The sequence below is a fragment of the Pempheris klunzingeri genome, chromosome 11 (genome assembly GCF_042242105.1).
Source record: "Pempheris klunzingeri isolate RE-2024b chromosome 11, fPemKlu1.hap1, whole genome shotgun sequence".
Lineage (NCBI taxonomy): Eukaryota > Metazoa > Chordata > Actinopteri > Acropomatiformes > Pempheridae > Pempheris > Pempheris klunzingeri.
In genome coordinates, this window is record NC_092022.1 from 9,858,413 (window position 1) to 9,877,315 (window position 18,903).

The window sequence follows — 18,903 nt, forward strand, 5'->3', positions numbered from 1 at the left end:
GACGTGCACAGTTCTGATGTTTAGCATAAATTAATCACTGCAATAACATACAGTAAATTATTAGTAACACTTATGTTAAGGAAAGAGCAAAACCAAAACAAAGGAGAAAAAAACATGAAATTAAAATCATACTCCAGGGCACTGAAATCAGCAGCAGTTTAAACCACCCACTTTATTTTTAAACAGCGTGACAGGGTGATGACAGATCGCCTGGGATGCAGCAGTAAAGGCTGTAAAAGAGTGGTTTATTGTGTCATGTTACGGCAACGTTAGTCTCTCACTCACTGACATTTTGTTTTGTAGGACTTGATTTGTTTTGCTGCACCCCTGGTGACACAGTCTTTCTCTGTCACCCCTCCCACCTCCTCTCCCTCCTTTTGCTGGGAGGCTCAAGGCCAAGGCGGAGCGGAGATATCTCTCTATAAAATCTCTTAAGTCATAGTGACGAAGGTAGCTGAGCTACGGCTGTTGCAGAGTCTGGCTGGCTTGAAGCCTGCATCGATTCGTCGTCTCACTCTTAGATTGACACACTCTGTTTATTACTAAGCTGTGACGCTAACAGTGCTGAGGCTACAGCCTCGGTACAACGTGTGCTGTGATTTCAAGCGCTGCTGCAGCATATTGTTTCATCTTGACAATGAATTAAAACAAATACAAGTAAGCATGATTACAAGACTGTCAACTACCAGAGAGTTAATATCACCTACAATACTCTTCAAGAGCAGTGTTAAAACAAACAAGGTTACAAAAACAAGTGTTGTATGTATTAAATAAAATAAAATAAACAAAAAATTAAACAAGGTTTTAAAAAATGACAGACAGCTAATCAACTTAGACACAGCAAATACATGTACTTCAGACACAGATGGGAGTTAATACAGTCAGCGTTGTGACGGTGGCGGGGGATGAGACATCACGCTGGGAGGATGTGGAGAGAAAAGGATGGTGGCTTTTCATTTTTTCAGAACTGGGTCTAAATTAAAAGCAACTCATACAAAGCAGGCCTGTGAGCACAGAAGTATGACTAATCACATTAAATTCAAAACTGGTCCAAATTATATCTGCAAAGCTGCTATGAATACATGATCTGATCCTGAAATTATTCTTTCAGTAGGGATGGCTGCACAGATAATTAATAAGTGATGTGCTTACAGCATTTGCTTAGATTTTTTTAAGATTCTAATTCAGAAGCCTGTACTGAACACTGAACATGAAACCTGTTTTATAAAATGTTATCATTTACTTGCATGATCTTGTGCTTTTTGCTATTCTTTTTTTACACAAGGTGTGTTTTCTCATGTGCACTCCAAACCCCCATTTTGTTTCACTTTGCTCTACATCTGTGTAATTAAAAACAAACTGCACTAAACCAAGCCAGAATCCATCCAAACTCCCGTCCCAGCCTGTGTGTGCCAGTCACCAACCTTCCCACCAGGATGAACCAGGGGGAGCGGTCGTAGAAGGGGTCCTGGCCGTCGCTGAAGATGTCCGAGCCTTCCTCGGTGCCGGCATCAGAACTGGTGTCGTCCACGAACGCCTCGTCGTCAATCAAGTCAGACATCTCGCTCTGGCGCTCGTCCGCCAGCTCCGTGATCTCGGAGTCAGTGGTGGAGAAGGTAGGCGAGGGCGTGCGGTCAGCCAGGCGCTCATTAACACAACCGTGGAAGATGGGGGAGCTGAAAGGGGTCGGCAGTTTGGGAACAGTGGCAAGAACCAAGGAAAGGTAACAATGGAGTAGCATAAGAGTTAAACAGGCCACTGCAGCTCAAGTATGGATGTGATATTTCACTTTGGTATTGTTTTCTCACAAATGGCACTTTAATTTTGTAGTTGCCAACAATAAATAACCATGTACTATTATAAAAAAGAAACATTTCTGTAGCATTTGAAATGCAAAGTAATCACCATCAACAGTAGCGGTAAAGATGGCTACTACTCTGAAACAAAAGGATTCATTTCATAAAGAGCAGGCATTACAAGAAGCTGCTAAGTGCTACAGCAGTTTATAGAAACATGACTATTTTATGCTATAATGAAATGCAACTATAAACGGATTAATGTATGAATCTTCTAATGTGTGCTGGCTGAAAGAGGATAAAATACATAATGCCACAATTTTCCAGTTTAACCAAATCCACTATGTTGTTTGCAAGCTTTTGTATGAGCTGGAAAGGATATCAGCATGAGAATGGCAACAGACAGAGCAAAATGATACAACAAATAAATGAAAATGACATCATTTATGATAAAAAACCCAAAACAAAAACACAATTCGAAACGTGATGTCAAACAAAATCAATAAATACATAAAGGAGTATTTTAAGACATAAAATCATGAGTGCAAATAAACAAACAAAACATCAAACTATAAACAAGACAAAAACAATAAAATATCCTGAATGACTTATGATGAGGAACAAAATAACGCCAGACATTAATGATAAGTGATATCACTGGTATACATGACTGTAATGACAGCGAGTGAGTCTGTGTGGAAGAATTTGACCATGAAAATGAAAAATGGATGGAAAATAAATGCATAGACCCATTTTTCATAAATGGATCACAAAAGCAGCCCAAGTGGAACCATATCCAATTAGTTATCCACAAAAACAAAACCTGTTACCTCTGTGTAATACAACCAGCACAGCAATCAGCATTCAAACAGGATATTTGGTGATTAACTACAGTAACATTAACAGTATTGTATGTATTTTTCCTATAGGTGTAATACATACCTCCCCACAAGTTTAAACCAATGGAAGCGGTCATAGAAGGGGTCGTTTCCTGTCAGAGTGCCCTCACCATCCTCCTGGTGCGCAGAGGCCATTTCTCCAGCACGGTCATACATCTCTCTCATCTGTTCAAGCCTCTGCCTGCAAATGACGACAGAGAGCATTCAACATGAACAAAGAGAATATACGGCTCAAGTAATAGCTGGACGGAAGAGAAACAGAAATCTTAACAACACTGGAGCAAACATTTTAAATGAATCTTGCTAAAACCAGAACTGTTTTTACAGTGTGGTGTGGGCATTACTTGAGTTTATCCAGGGACCAGTAGTGCGTGGCTCCATTCTTCAGGTCCTGAACCTCTACGGCCACCACGGTACGGGGGAAAGGCCTGGAGTCGCGCTCTTTCTCTGGCTCTGGCGACAGGAGCTCAGGGGGCAGCGGAGAGTAGAGCGTGTCTGTCAGCAAGACAAACTGGAACTGGACCTGAAAAATGGGAGAAGTGATTGGAAAGGGAAGAATAAACAGAGTTTGAATAAAAAGTCAAGACAAACAATAACCTGAACCTTATTCTAACCTTATCCTAAGATTTTATTTTAGAAATTAGAAAAGGCTCACTGTTTTTTTTTTTCTAGTATGGCTTTATTTTACTGCAGATGTACCAAAGCTGATATGCCAAGGGTGAAAGGTCAAACAAAGCCACAGCACCACCATTTTGTGGCCACTCTTCTCAGTACCCTCTGGGGGCAAAAACCAATTAATAAAGCTGCATATAAATTACAGACAGACACCCAAAGATAAATAAAAATCCTCAGTCTTTGTGAAAGACTGCCTGTCTCCAGTATCAGCGAGAACTGGACAAAACCATAAATCACACTGGTCTCCTGATGGGGAAGGTGGACCATAGCTGAACGCTCTGGATGATTTAAAGGATTGCCTTCTGCATTATCTCAGGCAGACATTATGTTTTACATTGAGTGCCCAGTTAAATAAATCACTACCATCACAGGCTGAACAGAAATCTTAATCTTGTGGCGTGTTTCATGACATCCTCATGCAGGCACATCCTCATCTCATTTCACAGTCGAACATTGCAGAACCTGATGCTCAGTGGCTACGAGGGAGATTCACCTCTGTAAAAGTGATTTTTTTTTTTTTTTTACTACACTTAGGATCACTGATTTTCAAACACTTTCTTCTTTTTTTTTTAACTATTTTCCATTTCTTCTAGACTTCATAGACATAGCAAACAGTTTCATCTATTTGGTTGTATATTTTTCTATGGATTCTTTTAAATTCTGTGCTGATTGAAACATACATATATTCTTCTGTTTTTGTAACCCAACTTGTAACCCCACCCCCATATAATTATTTTTACATGTCAATAAAGTATGATAATCAAACACTTTCTTTCTTTCTTCTTCTTTAGAAAGTCTCTCTTTTTTTTCAAATTTTAAGATTTTTTTTTTTAAGATTAAGCTGGAAAGTTTTATTCTAAACTACTATAAAGTAAATTGAGTTGTTTTCTTTCTTTTTTTTTTTTTTTACATGTTTTTTTTTTTTTACTTACTTTCTTCTTTAGTTCCACACTAATGGCGTTGGCCTCCTTCAGGTAGACAGCATTTCCCCACAGCTGGTCACGGAGGGAGGTGAACTGATGGTACCTCCACTTCCTGAAGGCCCACTGAGCCAACTCAAACTCATGTTGAGTCCATGGCACTGCGGGGAGGCAGGACGCAGAGGTGATGTTAACACACACACACACACACACACACACATTAATGATATACATAAAACTAAAAAGGACCATACCAGTGGTTTAAATTGTTTTAGCCCAACCACAAATCCAGTGTATGTTACGTTACTGCCTGAAACTCTCGGTAATCCATCATGTGAAACATGCTGTCACTCAATATTTCTTGCAAGCAGTGACTGTGCTGAAAATGTTTCCGTAATGATGTGTTCAGGGACCTCCAAGATCAGAATTTACTGAGTCAGCTGTGCAAGAGTATTAAATTGTCAAGCACAGGGACCAAATGTGGACATTGTGTTGTCCATTGTGTCATTTCTTGTATAACACCATAGTCCATCATACAAAGCAAAGTTTAGCACCATCATCAAAATTCAAAACATAGGATTAAGAGCTGTGCTTCCACTCAATTAATGACTATATTCCAGTGAACAGGTTCATTCTGACTGAACATCGTATTATCTAGATGGACAAGACGACTCAAAATGCATGATAAGTCCAAGCTAATCATTCTGATGCTGTTAAAGGTTTGGTGAAATTAATAATGTTTGTAACACGGGTTTAGATCGGGACGATGTCATCAACCAATTTAGACCCAGAGAAAAGCTTATTTGTCCTTATTCAGTCAAAAGACTGTAAAGGTCTGTGGTGGATTACCAATCTCACATCAGAGAGTTCACGTTCATAAAGCACTGATAAGAATGGAGACCAGGGGCTGCTTGGAAAGTAGGGAAATACATTTCTATTGAAAGACTGCTTGATTTGTAAGATGGCTGACAGTTTATCGGCATTTTGTAGTGGACGGGCTAAAACATGAAAAACTTGAAGTATGGTCCTTTAGACTTCAAGTAAAATGGTTTCTATTAGTAGTATGCTTTATTTCAATGAAATTAGAGGATATATTACTTGTGAACTAGTTTAATACCTTGGATGAGCAATTAGTGTGGCAATATTAACATATTTCAATTAATCTGAATGAAGTTGATATTATGGTCTTTATGAAACAGAATACTATACGCACATCCCAGAAGTTTGGGCTCTGAACAGAAAATGTGGAAGAAAACAGTTTTTTTTACATATACATATACATATATATTCTTTTTTGGGGGGGGGCTTAAACACATGAAGTAAAAAAATATCTGCAGGACCAAAGATTTACCATACACACCTTCCTCTTCCTCTTCCTCCTCCAACTCTTCTTCATCAGGCGTCTCAGCTACAAGAGAAATGGTCTCCACCTGTTTCTGAAGTTCCTGCAATTTGCTCTCGTACACCTGGACACCAACACACAGGGAAGAAGAAAGAGAACGTGGACAACTGTCCATCAGCCGCAGCGACAGGTGAGCTCAGCTAACCATCTGCACCACATCTCAACCCAAAATACACAGGGTCGTGTTGGGATTACTACAGAATCTCCACTTTGAGTAGTAGAGTTGTTTTCCTGGTGTAAATAATGTGGCATGAGAGCGGGTTTACTATGACCTAAAATGTGTCTTAAGATGTAAACAGAATTTTTGTTTTTCCTTATACTTTACATTTCCAGATCTGTATTAAAACATTACAAATCAAGCTGTTGTTAGTGAATGTAAAACATAAGCAGTGGAAGCTTTGGATGACTTGAAAATCTGCTAGTACTACTGTCTACTAGTAAAAACCAAAACGCAGACATAATTGAAGAGTTCTGTTGAAAAAAAAAGCAAGTGCAATAAATTATTATAATTTGTACTTATTATTCTAGAATTACGTGGACAGATTAGTTCTTAAACCAATGCAATGAATTAAACATTTTGAAGTGATTTTCTTTCTGAAATTGGTACAAAATGTTCTGGAAATGAAACATGAAACATAATTTTATATTCAGAGAGAAATGAGCTTGAATGGAAGGAGAGAGGTGCTGGTGGAAGCTGAGTCAACTGTAATCCAATGAGGGGCGCCATCATCATCAGAGCAGGACAAGCTGTGGTCCCGATGACCTCATCCTGTTTGTTCAGTGTCTTCTGGGAAGACAATGCAGCCTTTTCATTCGTCAGTAACCTCCTCCCTGCTAAAATCCTACCACCAAGCTAAAAGCTGAACTCTCTCTATCCAAACAATCTTTGGAAATTCAACAAGCAGGTTTTACTCAATGCACATATGTGCATGAAGCTGCTTTTGTATCACAGTGTACTTTAATGTGAATATAGTATCTGAAGAAGTTTCCAAACATTTAAGTTCTTCAATAAGTTTAAAGATTAAGTCCCAAATCTAATGCCTCAAGCCGCGTGAATGGAATAAAGTAAATACCCAACTTTCATCCTCACTGCATGTTTCAAGTATATGTGGGACAGTAATACAGTAATGAGAAATGGATACTGAGGCTTTTTACAACCTCTAGGGATACAATTCTGTAGATACAAAGTATTTTCTTCAAAATGAATGTTTTAGAGACAATAATTAAAACGGTATTATTTCGAGCACTTAAAGTAAGTATTTAAGGTTTTTTTCCCTTATCTGAATTCAAGGTCTAAGGACAGAGGGTGTCCTACACTGTACCCTGAGGTAAATTGTGATTTGGGGCTTTATAAATAAAGTCCAACATCACCAAACCTGAGGTGTTGTGCAGTTTCTCAAGTAGTCCCCTGATAGAATTCTCTGATACCACCCATATATAACAAATAACTGCACTTGGAGCATGTCATTTTATTTCAGTCATATGTTGAAAATAAACCTCCAGCAACACAGGGATTCAGTATATCCTTTTTTAAACCTGTGAACACACCTGCTCACGTGTTTACTGTATGTTTGCACAAAGTGCTTGATTAAGGAGCAACACAACTTTGTAGACAGTCACAATGAGGCACTTGATACTGCAGATTCAAAAGGCAGACGTACAACACTCAACGGACACTCGGAGTTGAGACCTAACACCAACATATATGTATATTTCAAAAGAACAGTACATTGTCCATTAGATGTCGTATACTTTCCAGCTTACCTGGTCGCCATCAGCACCAGTGCATACATCAAGTAACATTTGTTAATGGAGCATATATTAGGGTTGAAGAAATGTAAGCTACTGCATGCAAAGATAGTCAAAGACATGAGGCGCAGGTTGGCGAGACTAGACTTGCATATATCATATCATTTGGTTTTTGTTACAGCATAGTAAGGCAGAATATATACTGTCAAAACTAATAGTATAAAACACAGAAAATCATTTCATCATTCTGAACCCAAGTTAAATGTTTTGATAGTCCTCAAAGGTCTCTCCCATGCTGCAGAGTGTCACAGTTTCTCTTAAATCATTTGAAGGCCATCTGGTATTGAAATGTAATAATTATTGGGTTCTTTTAAAGCTACAAATGCAGCAAGGAAAATATAGATTGACAGGCAGACTTGCTACTAATTCAAATAAGCATCAGCTAAAGCACAGAGGCAAAAGATACTGACATGGACAATTTCATAGACCATCGCTCTGATAGATCTATCCAGGTTGTATGAATATGTGGCATTTGATGTAATTGAAACAAGGCGGTCCTCAAAATGTCATTTGACATGGATTGTTCTCCCGAATAACATTATGCAAACACTTGAAGCCTTTGTCCTCCCTCCAACATTTTTGAAGGCGAGTCTTTGGGAACCATGACAACCCTCTGTAGGACATCCAATCGAAAAACAGCGAACACTGTGCTTTCACAGTGAACCACAAACCCAAAGTGTAATTTTAAGACTGTGACAGTTCATGAAGTGTGGTTTATAGAGGAAGAGGGGGGAAATTATTTTGGACATTCTGTAATGGTTACAGTAAAACTTTCAAATGGCTAAAATCTCATGTAACTTATGTTACAATTAGGTCCATTTCCTAGGATTTGATGGGGTCAAAACTACAGGATTCAGAGAAATACACCAATTATATAAAATGTAGGTAGTTTGTACGGCAAGGTTAAAACAACATTTTAAGTATAGAGTAAGTTACTGCTTAATATTAAAATCTGTGTCTTCCTCGTCTAATTATATAGCTTTTCCTTTGAGGAAGTGCAAAATACTGAAATACAAGTAGGTGGCTGTTACATATTTGAAATGAATCAAAAATTAAGGAAAATCACAGTGTGTATGCAATACCAGTATGTTATTACTACAAAGTTAAGTTTGGTTAGATAAGTTATGACATTTAGTTAGTCTAAGCTGAGCCCCTATGCATGAGCACCGAATTAAAAGAAGGGAAAGAAAAAATTAAATGCACAACAGGATTAATATTGTTAGTGCATAAAAAGGCACTTTTTGAAAACCTCTTTCTGTGACCAGTATTTCAGTCTGTTTAAAAAGGCAGTCATATAACTGACTAGTGCATCAAGTTATTCCATAATCAGTTTCAAAATGTCCAACATGCTGGTCTTTTGATTCCAGATCTAGGCCAAATGGTCATTTATGACAGAAAATGTTTTATGAGGTACAACAGAAAATGTAAAATTGCAAAGAGAACTGATTCTTCCATCCTAACATTCAGTTAAATGGTACATAAAAAATAAATATAGTGTTTTTCAGTTCCTAATTTGGGCTCCCACAACGACAAAAGTCTTGGAAGTCATGAAAATTAGACACTTGAATGTGTTCATACTGTAGTGGCTAAAAACATTCATGATAAAACAATACTAAAATGGCAAAGATGTAAACTCAACCATGAAGCTAATTTTGGCAAATCAAAGCATGATTGATGAATTGTCACACATGCTGAAAAATGAACAGAGTAGGCATGGCATGTCACTTCTGAAAAAAATCAGTCCCTTTATCATCTGTTGGCTTGAATTCCTTATGACAGCTCTCCCAATGCTAGTGATGACAGCGGACACAATGCAGCAAAAACTGATAAAACGGCATATATTATGATGATGATGAATGATAAAATGTCTTTTTTTTTTATAACACATACAATAAGTTTGGGTCAACCAATAACACACTGATCAAGTGCAAAAGTCACAGTCAGTTTTAGCTGTTCGACTCACATGATTCTGAGCTGTTGTGATCTGTAATGCGTTTGCCTACTAAAAGTTTATTTAAGTTCCTCATTCCACAAGTCCCACTCAGACCGTCGTCTCTCTGCTGGCTTTTAGATTAGGAGCAGACATTTGTCTGCGCATTCGTGGAGGTGCCTGAAAGCTGATTGGATGGTTAGCGTGGTCAGTGTGATGGTACTGCTGGTAGCCATTGAATCTGCCATCTGTATACATCATGCCGTTATAGTGGCAGGGCTGCTGTTGGGGATGTGCCGGCTGGTTCTGATGGTGGCGGGGCTGGTAGAAAGCCTGCGTATGCCTCCTGTTGCTTTCAGACTGCTGCAGTGACTCCATGGAGCCAGAGGGCCGCTGGCGGTGATTAAAAGAGTTGCTGCGGCCTCGTTCCTGCTGCTGATATTGGTTGTTGTTCCTATAGTTATGTCTGTGGCCCTGGCTTAAACCTTGCTCCAAGTCTTTGCTCCTGTGCGGGACTGATGGGCTTGGCAATGAGGGAGTGATTTGAATAACTGAAGCAGCCATCTGTTCCCTAGACTGTAATCCTTCTTCATCCTTGGTTTCTCCTTCCTCTTCCTCTACAGCTTCTTTAGGCACCTTTAGCTCAATGACCTGCTCATCTGTAATTATGATATGAGTACCGGGGCTCCATGAGTTACGGTGCTTAGGGTTACTTTTGAAGGGGAAGCGTAGCTTGCGGTCCTCTGGGGGTATAAAACGGTGCGGTCCGGTCTGCCGGCGGAGCTGCTTGGAGATCTCTTGTTGCTGAAGGCTCTTAAGGCGTAACTGCTCTTGACGCATCCAGCGCATGTGGCCTCGCTTTAGGGTTGAGTCATCTCCAGCACTTTGGCCTGTTTGTGAATCGGCATCCTCTCCATCAGGCTTTTCAGGAAGAGGAGGTTTTCCTTCTGGTGGGCTTGGACTTATGGATGCACTGGTTGAAGTGTCTACGCTGGGAGGCTTTTCTTGGCCCTCTGGGGTCATGAGCGGAAGGACTTTTTCCATTTTGACCATCTTGTTTCTGAGAGCACGGATCTCCTCATCCTTCATGTTGTTCTGTTTCTTCACCTCATGCAAAATGTCCTCAAGTTTATCGATGTGCACCTTGAGTTCATCCATAACAATGCCTCCTGGTCGAGTCCCGTTGGTAATGACATCTTCAATGCGCTCATCACCAACCCCTACAGTGTCCCAAACATCCCGAGCCACCGCCCTCCACGAGTCCCGCTCGTTGGGATCCTTCTTGCTGTAGCTAGCACAAAGCTCCTTCATCTTTACAATGGCCAGGGCTTCAATTTCCTGCCGTGTGTGGCGGAAGTCATTGAGCGCTACTTCATAACAAATTTCTTTGACTGCTTGGATCTTCAGGTCAGAGATGGTCACCCACTTGGAGTCCTTGGTGATGCGGCGCCGCTGAGGGATCTGGTACATTTTAACTGGCTCTCTTCTTTTCCCACTGCTGGGTAATCCACACTTTTTCACTATGGTTTGAAGCTTGCTGGGGGGCAGCTTTTCCCTCAAGGATGTGATCAGTCTCCAGCTCTCTTCACAAGACCTCTTATCAGAGTCATCCCCACTATCAGAGTCTCCGTCCTTGAGAAAACAACACAGGAAACAAACCAAATGGTTCCCAAAAAAAGGAGAAATTACAATGGGAAATCAAAGAGAGGATGAAAGGATGGCTTTTTTATAAAAGAATGAATAAAGGTATGAATATGCAACATGGGAACTTCAACCATGAGTAACGTCAAAGTTAAATCAGAATATGATACTTGAGCTTAGACAGAATTTAGGATGTTTACAAAAGATGACCATTACACCTTAAGAATAATAATAATAATATCTACATAATTTGCATACATCATTACAGTACAAGATGTATGACATCATGCAGTTTCCATAATTACCTTCAAACTCAAGATGGAAAAACAAATGAAAATCCAACAAACAGTGGCTTCCATTGACTTTCTTGTCAGTTTGTCATTCTAATGTTTTCTCAGTGAAATGGTGATATGGATATGAATAAGTTCGTGTTAATTAAAATGTTCACTTGTTGTAAAAACAAGGCTTTTCATTAGAAATGGGGCCATCAGCTTTAATAATACTGTTCCCAATGTTGCATATTGGTATTAAAAGTAAAAGGTAAAGCATGTCTATCATGATTAGAAAAGAAATATCAATAGAGGATAGTCGCTGATTGGAGCACTTTTGTATCATTTTGCCATATTCCTCTTCTTAATTGACAATTTTGTGATTTGAAAGCTGGTTCCCAAACATGCTACAGTGGCATGCATGTAGATGGATTTTGGAGCTTTCCCCCTTTAGTCCAGAAGGTTTGAGTTGCTTTAGTATTAGCGGTGAGTTAGAAGACAGAGTGTTCTTGCAGTTGATCAGAAAGCCAGTAGAGAGAGGAGAGGCAGAAGTGAGGATAGTGTTAATCCACTACAAGAAAGATGTTAGTTGGAAAAAAAAAATGCAGTTTCTCATTTTTTGTAGACAAAGTACATTACAGATCACAACCATTTGGTACAGATTATTCAAGTCTTGTGTATGATACTGTATCTATGGCTAGAATTGGACATGTTATGTCGCTGGGACACTGAACCCTAAGCCTGTAGCTCTGCACATAAAACCACCAGAGTATGGAAGAGGCCTGTGATTCACTGATTCAGCTGTACGCGGGAATAACTCTGTTGTTGAGCCGTGCCCTCAGTGTGCTACACAAATGCCAGGTAAGGCTAGCAAAGAGAGGTAGCCAAAGAAGTCAATGAGAAACCACATTGTCACTATCTGTCAAAAAACTACAGTAGGAATTTTTGTTATCACAATGCATTGTACATGTCAGCAACTGCATTGAAGAGATGAAACTCAGGACAAAACAGAGCAAGAAAACTAGAGTAGAAATCTAATCCAAGCAAATCAACAGCCACTTCAAAGTTGACCAGCTCAACAGCAAACACTGCAACTTAGTCCAGAACCAGTACTGAATGAGTTAAGAAAACATGCTATTAACATGAACCATGCAAAAGCAGCGTCACATTATTAAAACCAGGCAATGTGTTTCACTACTGACCATTATCAATCAGCTTCAAATAAATTTAGATCTTTATATCAAATCAACTTTAGCTTTAAATTGCTGTTTTGCAAGATTCAGATCCACTATAGAAGACGCAAGAAAAGTGAAAACAGGGATTTGGAAAGGGGAAAGCTTTACAATCTAATTCTCACTCGGTCAAATTGCTACAGAAAAATCAGTTGAAACTCAAGAGGAAGGCGAGTAAAAGCTCATCGTCTCAAACCAGAAAAAACTTCCATGCAAGAAGAACAGACATGCGCTAAAAGCATAAGTATAATTCTCACACACATACACACACACACACACACACACACTCACACTCACACCTCTCAAAAGTGTCAGAGCTCAGAGTGAGAATTAGTACTAGTCAGATTTAAAGGGACCGAGTGAATTACAAAAAAAACGAAAACTAGCTTTCCAATTGTAATTGACTACAGAAAAACCATGCTTTAACTTTGAATTCCACTTATGACAAACATCTTGAAGTAATCAATCAAAATCACACACAATATCACAAACTACCTGAATAACTCAAGACTCTGCCTTTAATTATAACTAAAAACATCAAATAAATGTTGGCTTAATATCTATTAAACCCACGTAGTTACGAGTAACTTGAGTAACTTGTCTACAATTTCTAAAATGATGAGGAGTCCATAAAAAGCACGAAGTGGGTTTGAATGAATTCCAGCTTCTTTGAACTCACCAGTCGCTGTTGCTCCAGAAGTTGATCTGCTTCTTCCTTCTCCTTTTTGTACAAGATCTCCATCTCAGTGAGCCTACACAAAGGAACAAAATATACTATGAAGTACATCACACGATTCATGAAACACTGTACAATCCATCTTTGAAACCCAACAAATCTGACTACTGCCACCGTTAGAAATTCATTTAAATAGCCAGTAGGATGAGACTGCATACCGTTTCTCCATCTCCTGCTTCATGTCGATGCCCTGCTTTTCCAGAAGCTCTCTCTGAGCAAAGGTCCAATCCACTGGCTCCACGGGGGTTTCGGCAGATGGCGTCTTCTCCCTTTCAGCTCTGGCCTGTTCTGGGTGGTTGAACCGGAACACATGGTTCTTTCCCATAATGATACGGTTACCTGAAAGAAGGTGGCACAGAAATAAGTGTGGAAAGCTTGAAATTAGCAAAGAAATAACTCCTTCAGTGCTGAAAAACAGTGTAAAATGCAGAGCTCCAACTTCTGTTTTCACCAGTATTCTCACCATGGTTTTTGAATTAACAGAGGGAGAACATCACAAGGGGCGTTATGACCCAAGATGTACAACTATGATTTATGAAGTTCAAGGAAAAAGCCATTATCATAATTCTCTGTAGTTTTTGGGAAATCATCTATGTCTTCTCATCCTACAGAAATAATACAAATATCATATTTACAACTTTAGTTAAAAAAATGACGTATGTACCTGATCGGAGCTGGATTGCATCCTCAACACGCTTGCCATTGACGTAGGTTTCTGATCCTTCGCAGGGCACCAACATGACGATAACTTCAGCAAAAACACACCAACCAATCATCAGAGACTCATTCTGAAAAGCTCATCATCATTCATTTTTAAATAGTAAAGAGTAATTATCTCTTCCAGTGTATGTGGTGATTACTGACATTTAGGGAGTCTTCATGAGCAACAGAAGATTCAATTTGAGTCTATAATTATGCACTAATTGTATTTCGGTGAGAATTGCCTTGGGTTGCTTTTGGACACTATAGGCATCTGTCTTTAAATTAGACCAGGCCAGAAATTCTCCTTCAACTCGGCTTAATTTAAAAAAAGGCACATACTCAGTTCACATCCATACATGTCATAGCAAACGCTAACAAGTAAAGTCATAATATGGCGCCTCACCATCTCCATTAGCATTCCTCTCGCTGCGGAAAATGCAGTGCTCTTCCTTGATATGAGCACCACTTAAAACAATGTCCTGTCGTCTTTCAGCATCAGCCTGACCCACCCTGAAAAAAAAAATCATAGAGGCCATTTTGAGAGCACGAACACTGCCCTCTCATTATACTGGCAGCCGTTTCAGCAACAAGTCGGCAATACGTTAAAAGGAACCATCAGAGCATTAACTTTAAAAGGCAGCACTTCAACTAAACTATAGTTTCTTTCATCTGTGATTCTGTCATCCATTATTGTCCTCCTGGGGCTCGAATGTAACAAAATACTCAACAGTCTGCCGAGGGGTGCCAAAAGGACACAGAGGGCACGAAAGTAACTTTAGACACTGAAACTTTGTGATCAGTGGCAGATTTTAAGCCAGTGTCCTCCGACTCTGAAAGTTTCTCTTGCAAAACATCAAAAGAGAAAAATGAAATACAGAGTAGTTTTTCAGAGGCCCTGTCAGGGAGGAATTTCAAATTTTTCCTCTGCAGCATTTCAGTGTCATCATTCAGGTTTTGGTTACCTTGTAATTCCGTCTTTGATGTAGTAGAGCAGACACTCTGACATGAGAGGATCCTCATTCAGGTTCACCAGGTGTGGAGTCTACAGATGAAACATAAGAGGTACACAGTTTACCACAAAAGAACACTTAAAGGATTTCACTACTTTGATCAATATTTAGCAGTATTTAGCAGAAGTATACTAATACTAGAAATATTAATCAACTAGGTATAGTTTTCATACTGACTCATTGCTGATGAACTGTCAGTGATATGGGATATATGGTGTTAACACATCACAGTACCACTACAAACAGTGCTAGCTGCTACTCCGCCAAACCACCAACCTTTTTTGGGGAAAACACCCCATTAAAGTCTGTATAAAGATCACAAGGCTTCTCAACGAAATGCTAACCCATGGAGCGGCAGTGAGTGAAAAGAGAGAAAAATGAATGAATGTGAACAAAAGACGAGAAAAACTAGAACATATCAATTAGCAGCAGAGGACGGTGTTAAAACATGCCTAAAGAGGGCTACATTTCAAAGAGGGGAATTTTCTGAAACCGCCGCTAATCTAGTGAAAGCTGGCGCTGAACAGTCAGATTAAATAGATACCAGGGTCACAATCAAGTGTATCACAACACATCTACTGGTCTTCATGTTGCTGCCACACACTACGTCTTCTACTGGGAGATGCTTGAGAGGTAAGAAGAGTGAAAGGAATGTAACATTGCCTGTAATTCAATAAGCTTCATGACAGTGCTAATAGCTCTAAGCAGCTAAAGGAAAGGTTTGAGTAATCTACTCAGAGCCAAGTACTATATTCAAAAACAACTTTAACTTCAAAATAGCTTAAAGCCAGAATCACTTGTCAGATCTTAATGCGAACCCATAATTTTAAAGATGCTCATGTATATTAGACTGTCAAACAAAATTAACTGTTGTGTACTGTGTGTTAACTGTACTGTAAGTTACACTGAGTAGTTAGAAAGAAATATTTAACTAGAAGTACATAAAATGCAGATCTGTGCAGGGGTGCACTAGAGAGCATCTCTGACCACGGAAATAAGCACATTTATGTTAAAGCACTACTTAGACTTAACAAAACTCAATTATGGAGCTACATCTAGTGCAGGAAAGGTGCTTTGTCCACTACTTCAATTTAACAAACCTTCTCGGTGGGCAAACAATCAAACTGCCCATCAAATAGCATTTCATGGCTAAGCTGAGTATGTGAAGGAAGCAAATAACAAAGAGTGGAGAGGCAGACAAGAATAATAAAGTGAATGTACGAGAAAAAGCAGTGACAGCACAGTGAGGATTCTCATGGAAAATGATAACATGGGAAACAGAAGTGAGGAAACAATGGTAGAAGAGTGTGCGTCACACCCCTTGGGAAATCTGTCTGTGCTCGTGTCTCATGTCTGGTCTACCTTTTTGGGAGAGAAGACCCCCAAAGTGCCTCCATCTTCACGGATTGCCACACCCATCTCTGCAAGCAAAGCTTCCCTGTAGTGAAGGAAAAACATTTGTATACTCAGGAATAATACTTGGACATTGGAAGACACTGTTAGTGCCCTCACAGAGCATTCTCTTACAAAGACTTTCTGCAGCAGAGACACATATAATGTACCTCTGTACATTTATTTATTACCATTATTATTAGATTATTCAGCAAAGAGCCTTTGTGCTGATAAGAGAAGGAGGATGAGAGGTGGTGGTGAGCAAGTGATTTGCAGCATGACAACAGGCAAAGAATGGCACCAGTGAGAGTCAGCGGCAAACAGTAACATGGTTGACGTCTGCAGCCCCAGATGAGTGAATGAAGGGGGAGAAAGGGTGTGAGGGTGTGGGTGGTTGTGCAGCAAAGTGTGACGATGGAGAAGGGAAGGGAAAAGGACAGAATGAGTGCAGGGGAAATGAGACAGATAGGTTAAGAAAGTGAGACGGCAGCACAGAGGGGTGAACAGACAGACAGAGATATGGGATGGGAGGCGTCTAACACAGACAGGATAGAGACGAAGTGAGGGAGGGGTGGAGGCACACGTGGCCCCTTGAGAGATAGAAACTGTTTGCCAATACTGACCTCTCCATGCGGATTGCCTCAGTCTTTCGCAGTTTCTCTTCCCAGGTTTCATTGAGCTCAGCAATGATCTTTTCTGATTCCTGAACACCAGAGGCAAGGTTTGAAGAAAAAAGTCATGATATTTAATTTATCATCCTTGTGACAAACAACCTTTGCTGGTCAAGTTTATACACTTCCTTTTATTAAAAGAGAGTTTTGAGGCAGGGATATAAACAGAAGGGGCAGGATAACATACTGCTGTATATGATGGTAATTATACCTTAATTTATGAGTTTCCCCTCTGATAATGTTTCAAGTAACCATCCAGAAAAAAGCAGCGAGGTACTTTACCATCTTTTCTTTTGTATACTGATATAATCTGTGACATACAGTCATCATAGCATCTATGTTGGGCAATACTGACACTGACGCTTTTGTAGAAACTGCAAAAGTGACCATGATTTTTATCTTTGTTTCTGGAACAGTAAACTATCTGCAGCCCCTTTCAGAAACAAAGAGTGTGAATATTATGTGGCTCCCTATTAAAGCTAAAAGCCAATAAGACTGGATCTATTTTGGTCAAATTTCCTCCGTATCTGCGCTGGTGCTTGACGTCATCAGATGACAGACAGACTGGGCACCATGGTTGCCATGGAAACTGCAGCTCCTCATGGTCGGTTGTTGCAATCGTAGGCGCTCCCTCATCAACAGAGTGAGAGGTCTGGTGCGAGCGTGAGAGAAATAAAGCTTGGTGGCCACATGAGGACTGACGAGCAAAAGTGTTTTTATTACAGGTTATGTGTGGGCCAGAATTAAACTGCCATCTTGACATCAAACGAACTTTGATGTATTTACTGAACAAATATTACACTGTGTGCGATGTCAGGCTTTGATTGACTGGTATGAATATTTTCATTTTTAATCAGTTTACCAACCTATCTACTAATATTTCAGTGTTTTGGAAAGATGCCCCTTCTATTGTCACTACAGCATAACTCTTCATACTCCATAAGAGGACAGTTTCTAATGCTGTTCAAATCAAACGCTGTGAGAATAATTTATATACCTTAAACACTAATTTTAGTATGCTTATATCATTATTGTAATATCCAACAACAAATACTAAAGGAAGCCCCTCCCATGCAATATAGTTTTGTTGACAGATGGAGGAGAAGAGCCAGTGGAAGAAATTAGACAGCAATTAGTGATTCATTATAGTCAATAATTCAGAATGTGTTTTCAAACAGAAGCATATTTTTGGTTCTTTGCATAAGTTCAGTAGTGGTTGAAGACGTTCCTCTTTGTCAGTTCCTGAGATACTGATATACGCAGATATTACACAAATATTTACAAGCTGACCTGTTGCCCTACACAGCACAACATGGCAGCTTTTAGCTCTACTGAGGGCATGTTTGATCTGCAAAAAAAAACACACAAACTAAGCTCTAATTTTCTTTCATCTCCAGTGTGTAACAAAGGACTTGCATTAGGGTTGAGGGTCCTAGCAGAGTGGCGACAATAATAGACATAGGTGTGATTTGATGCAGCCAACTTTACCTTGAGTCTTTCGATAGCCTCCTCTCCTCCAGGAGTGGACATGATGCGCTCCTGGATGCTGGTGACTGACTGAAGACCTCCCTGGCTGCACAGTGAGCCAGAGGATGGAGAGGCTGTCAGGGAACCAATAGGGGCTGTGGAGAAATGGCCAGGCCGTTGGTTCTCTGAGGCTATCAAGTATCTATGCTTATTGTTCTGAATGTCTTTGAGGTCTGAGCCAACAGCAGGAGAGAAAGTGGGAGAGAGAAAAAGGGCACGACACAGAGACAGGTGGGATAGGCCCGGGATAGGATAGGGGGAAGAAACCATGTAAAATGGAGGAACAAAACAC

At 39.8% G+C, this 18,903-nt stretch overlaps 1 protein-coding gene across 1 annotated transcript in view; it reads right to left on the reverse strand.

Annotated features, from left to right (window-relative positions):
• kif1b (kinesin family member 1B) overlaps nucleotides 1-18,903 on the reverse strand; it is a 56,202-nt gene that overhangs the window by 13,364 nt on the left and 23,935 nt on the right. The window contains exons 14-26 of the mRNA XM_070839665.1: nucleotides 18,573-18,784; nucleotides 17,037-17,116; nucleotides 16,384-16,459; nucleotides 14,974-15,053; nucleotides 14,415-14,521; nucleotides 13,974-14,057; nucleotides 13,468-13,648; nucleotides 13,253-13,325; nucleotides 5,651-5,756; nucleotides 4,303-4,451; nucleotides 3,040-3,218; nucleotides 2,739-2,876; nucleotides 1,425-1,676 (exon numbers count right to left, since the gene is read on the reverse strand). Of these exons, the coding sequence (XP_070695766.1) occupies nucleotides 1,425-1,676; nucleotides 2,739-2,876; nucleotides 3,040-3,218; nucleotides 4,303-4,451; nucleotides 5,651-5,756; nucleotides 13,253-13,325; nucleotides 13,468-13,648; nucleotides 13,974-14,057; nucleotides 14,415-14,521; nucleotides 14,974-15,053; nucleotides 16,384-16,459; nucleotides 17,037-17,116; nucleotides 18,573-18,784 (1,717 nt within the window). The remainder of the gene's footprint in view (nucleotides 1-1,424; nucleotides 1,677-2,738; nucleotides 2,877-3,039; nucleotides 3,219-4,302; nucleotides 4,452-5,650; nucleotides 5,757-13,252; nucleotides 13,326-13,467; nucleotides 13,649-13,973; nucleotides 14,058-14,414; nucleotides 14,522-14,973; nucleotides 15,054-16,383; nucleotides 16,460-17,036; nucleotides 17,117-18,572; nucleotides 18,785-18,903) is intronic.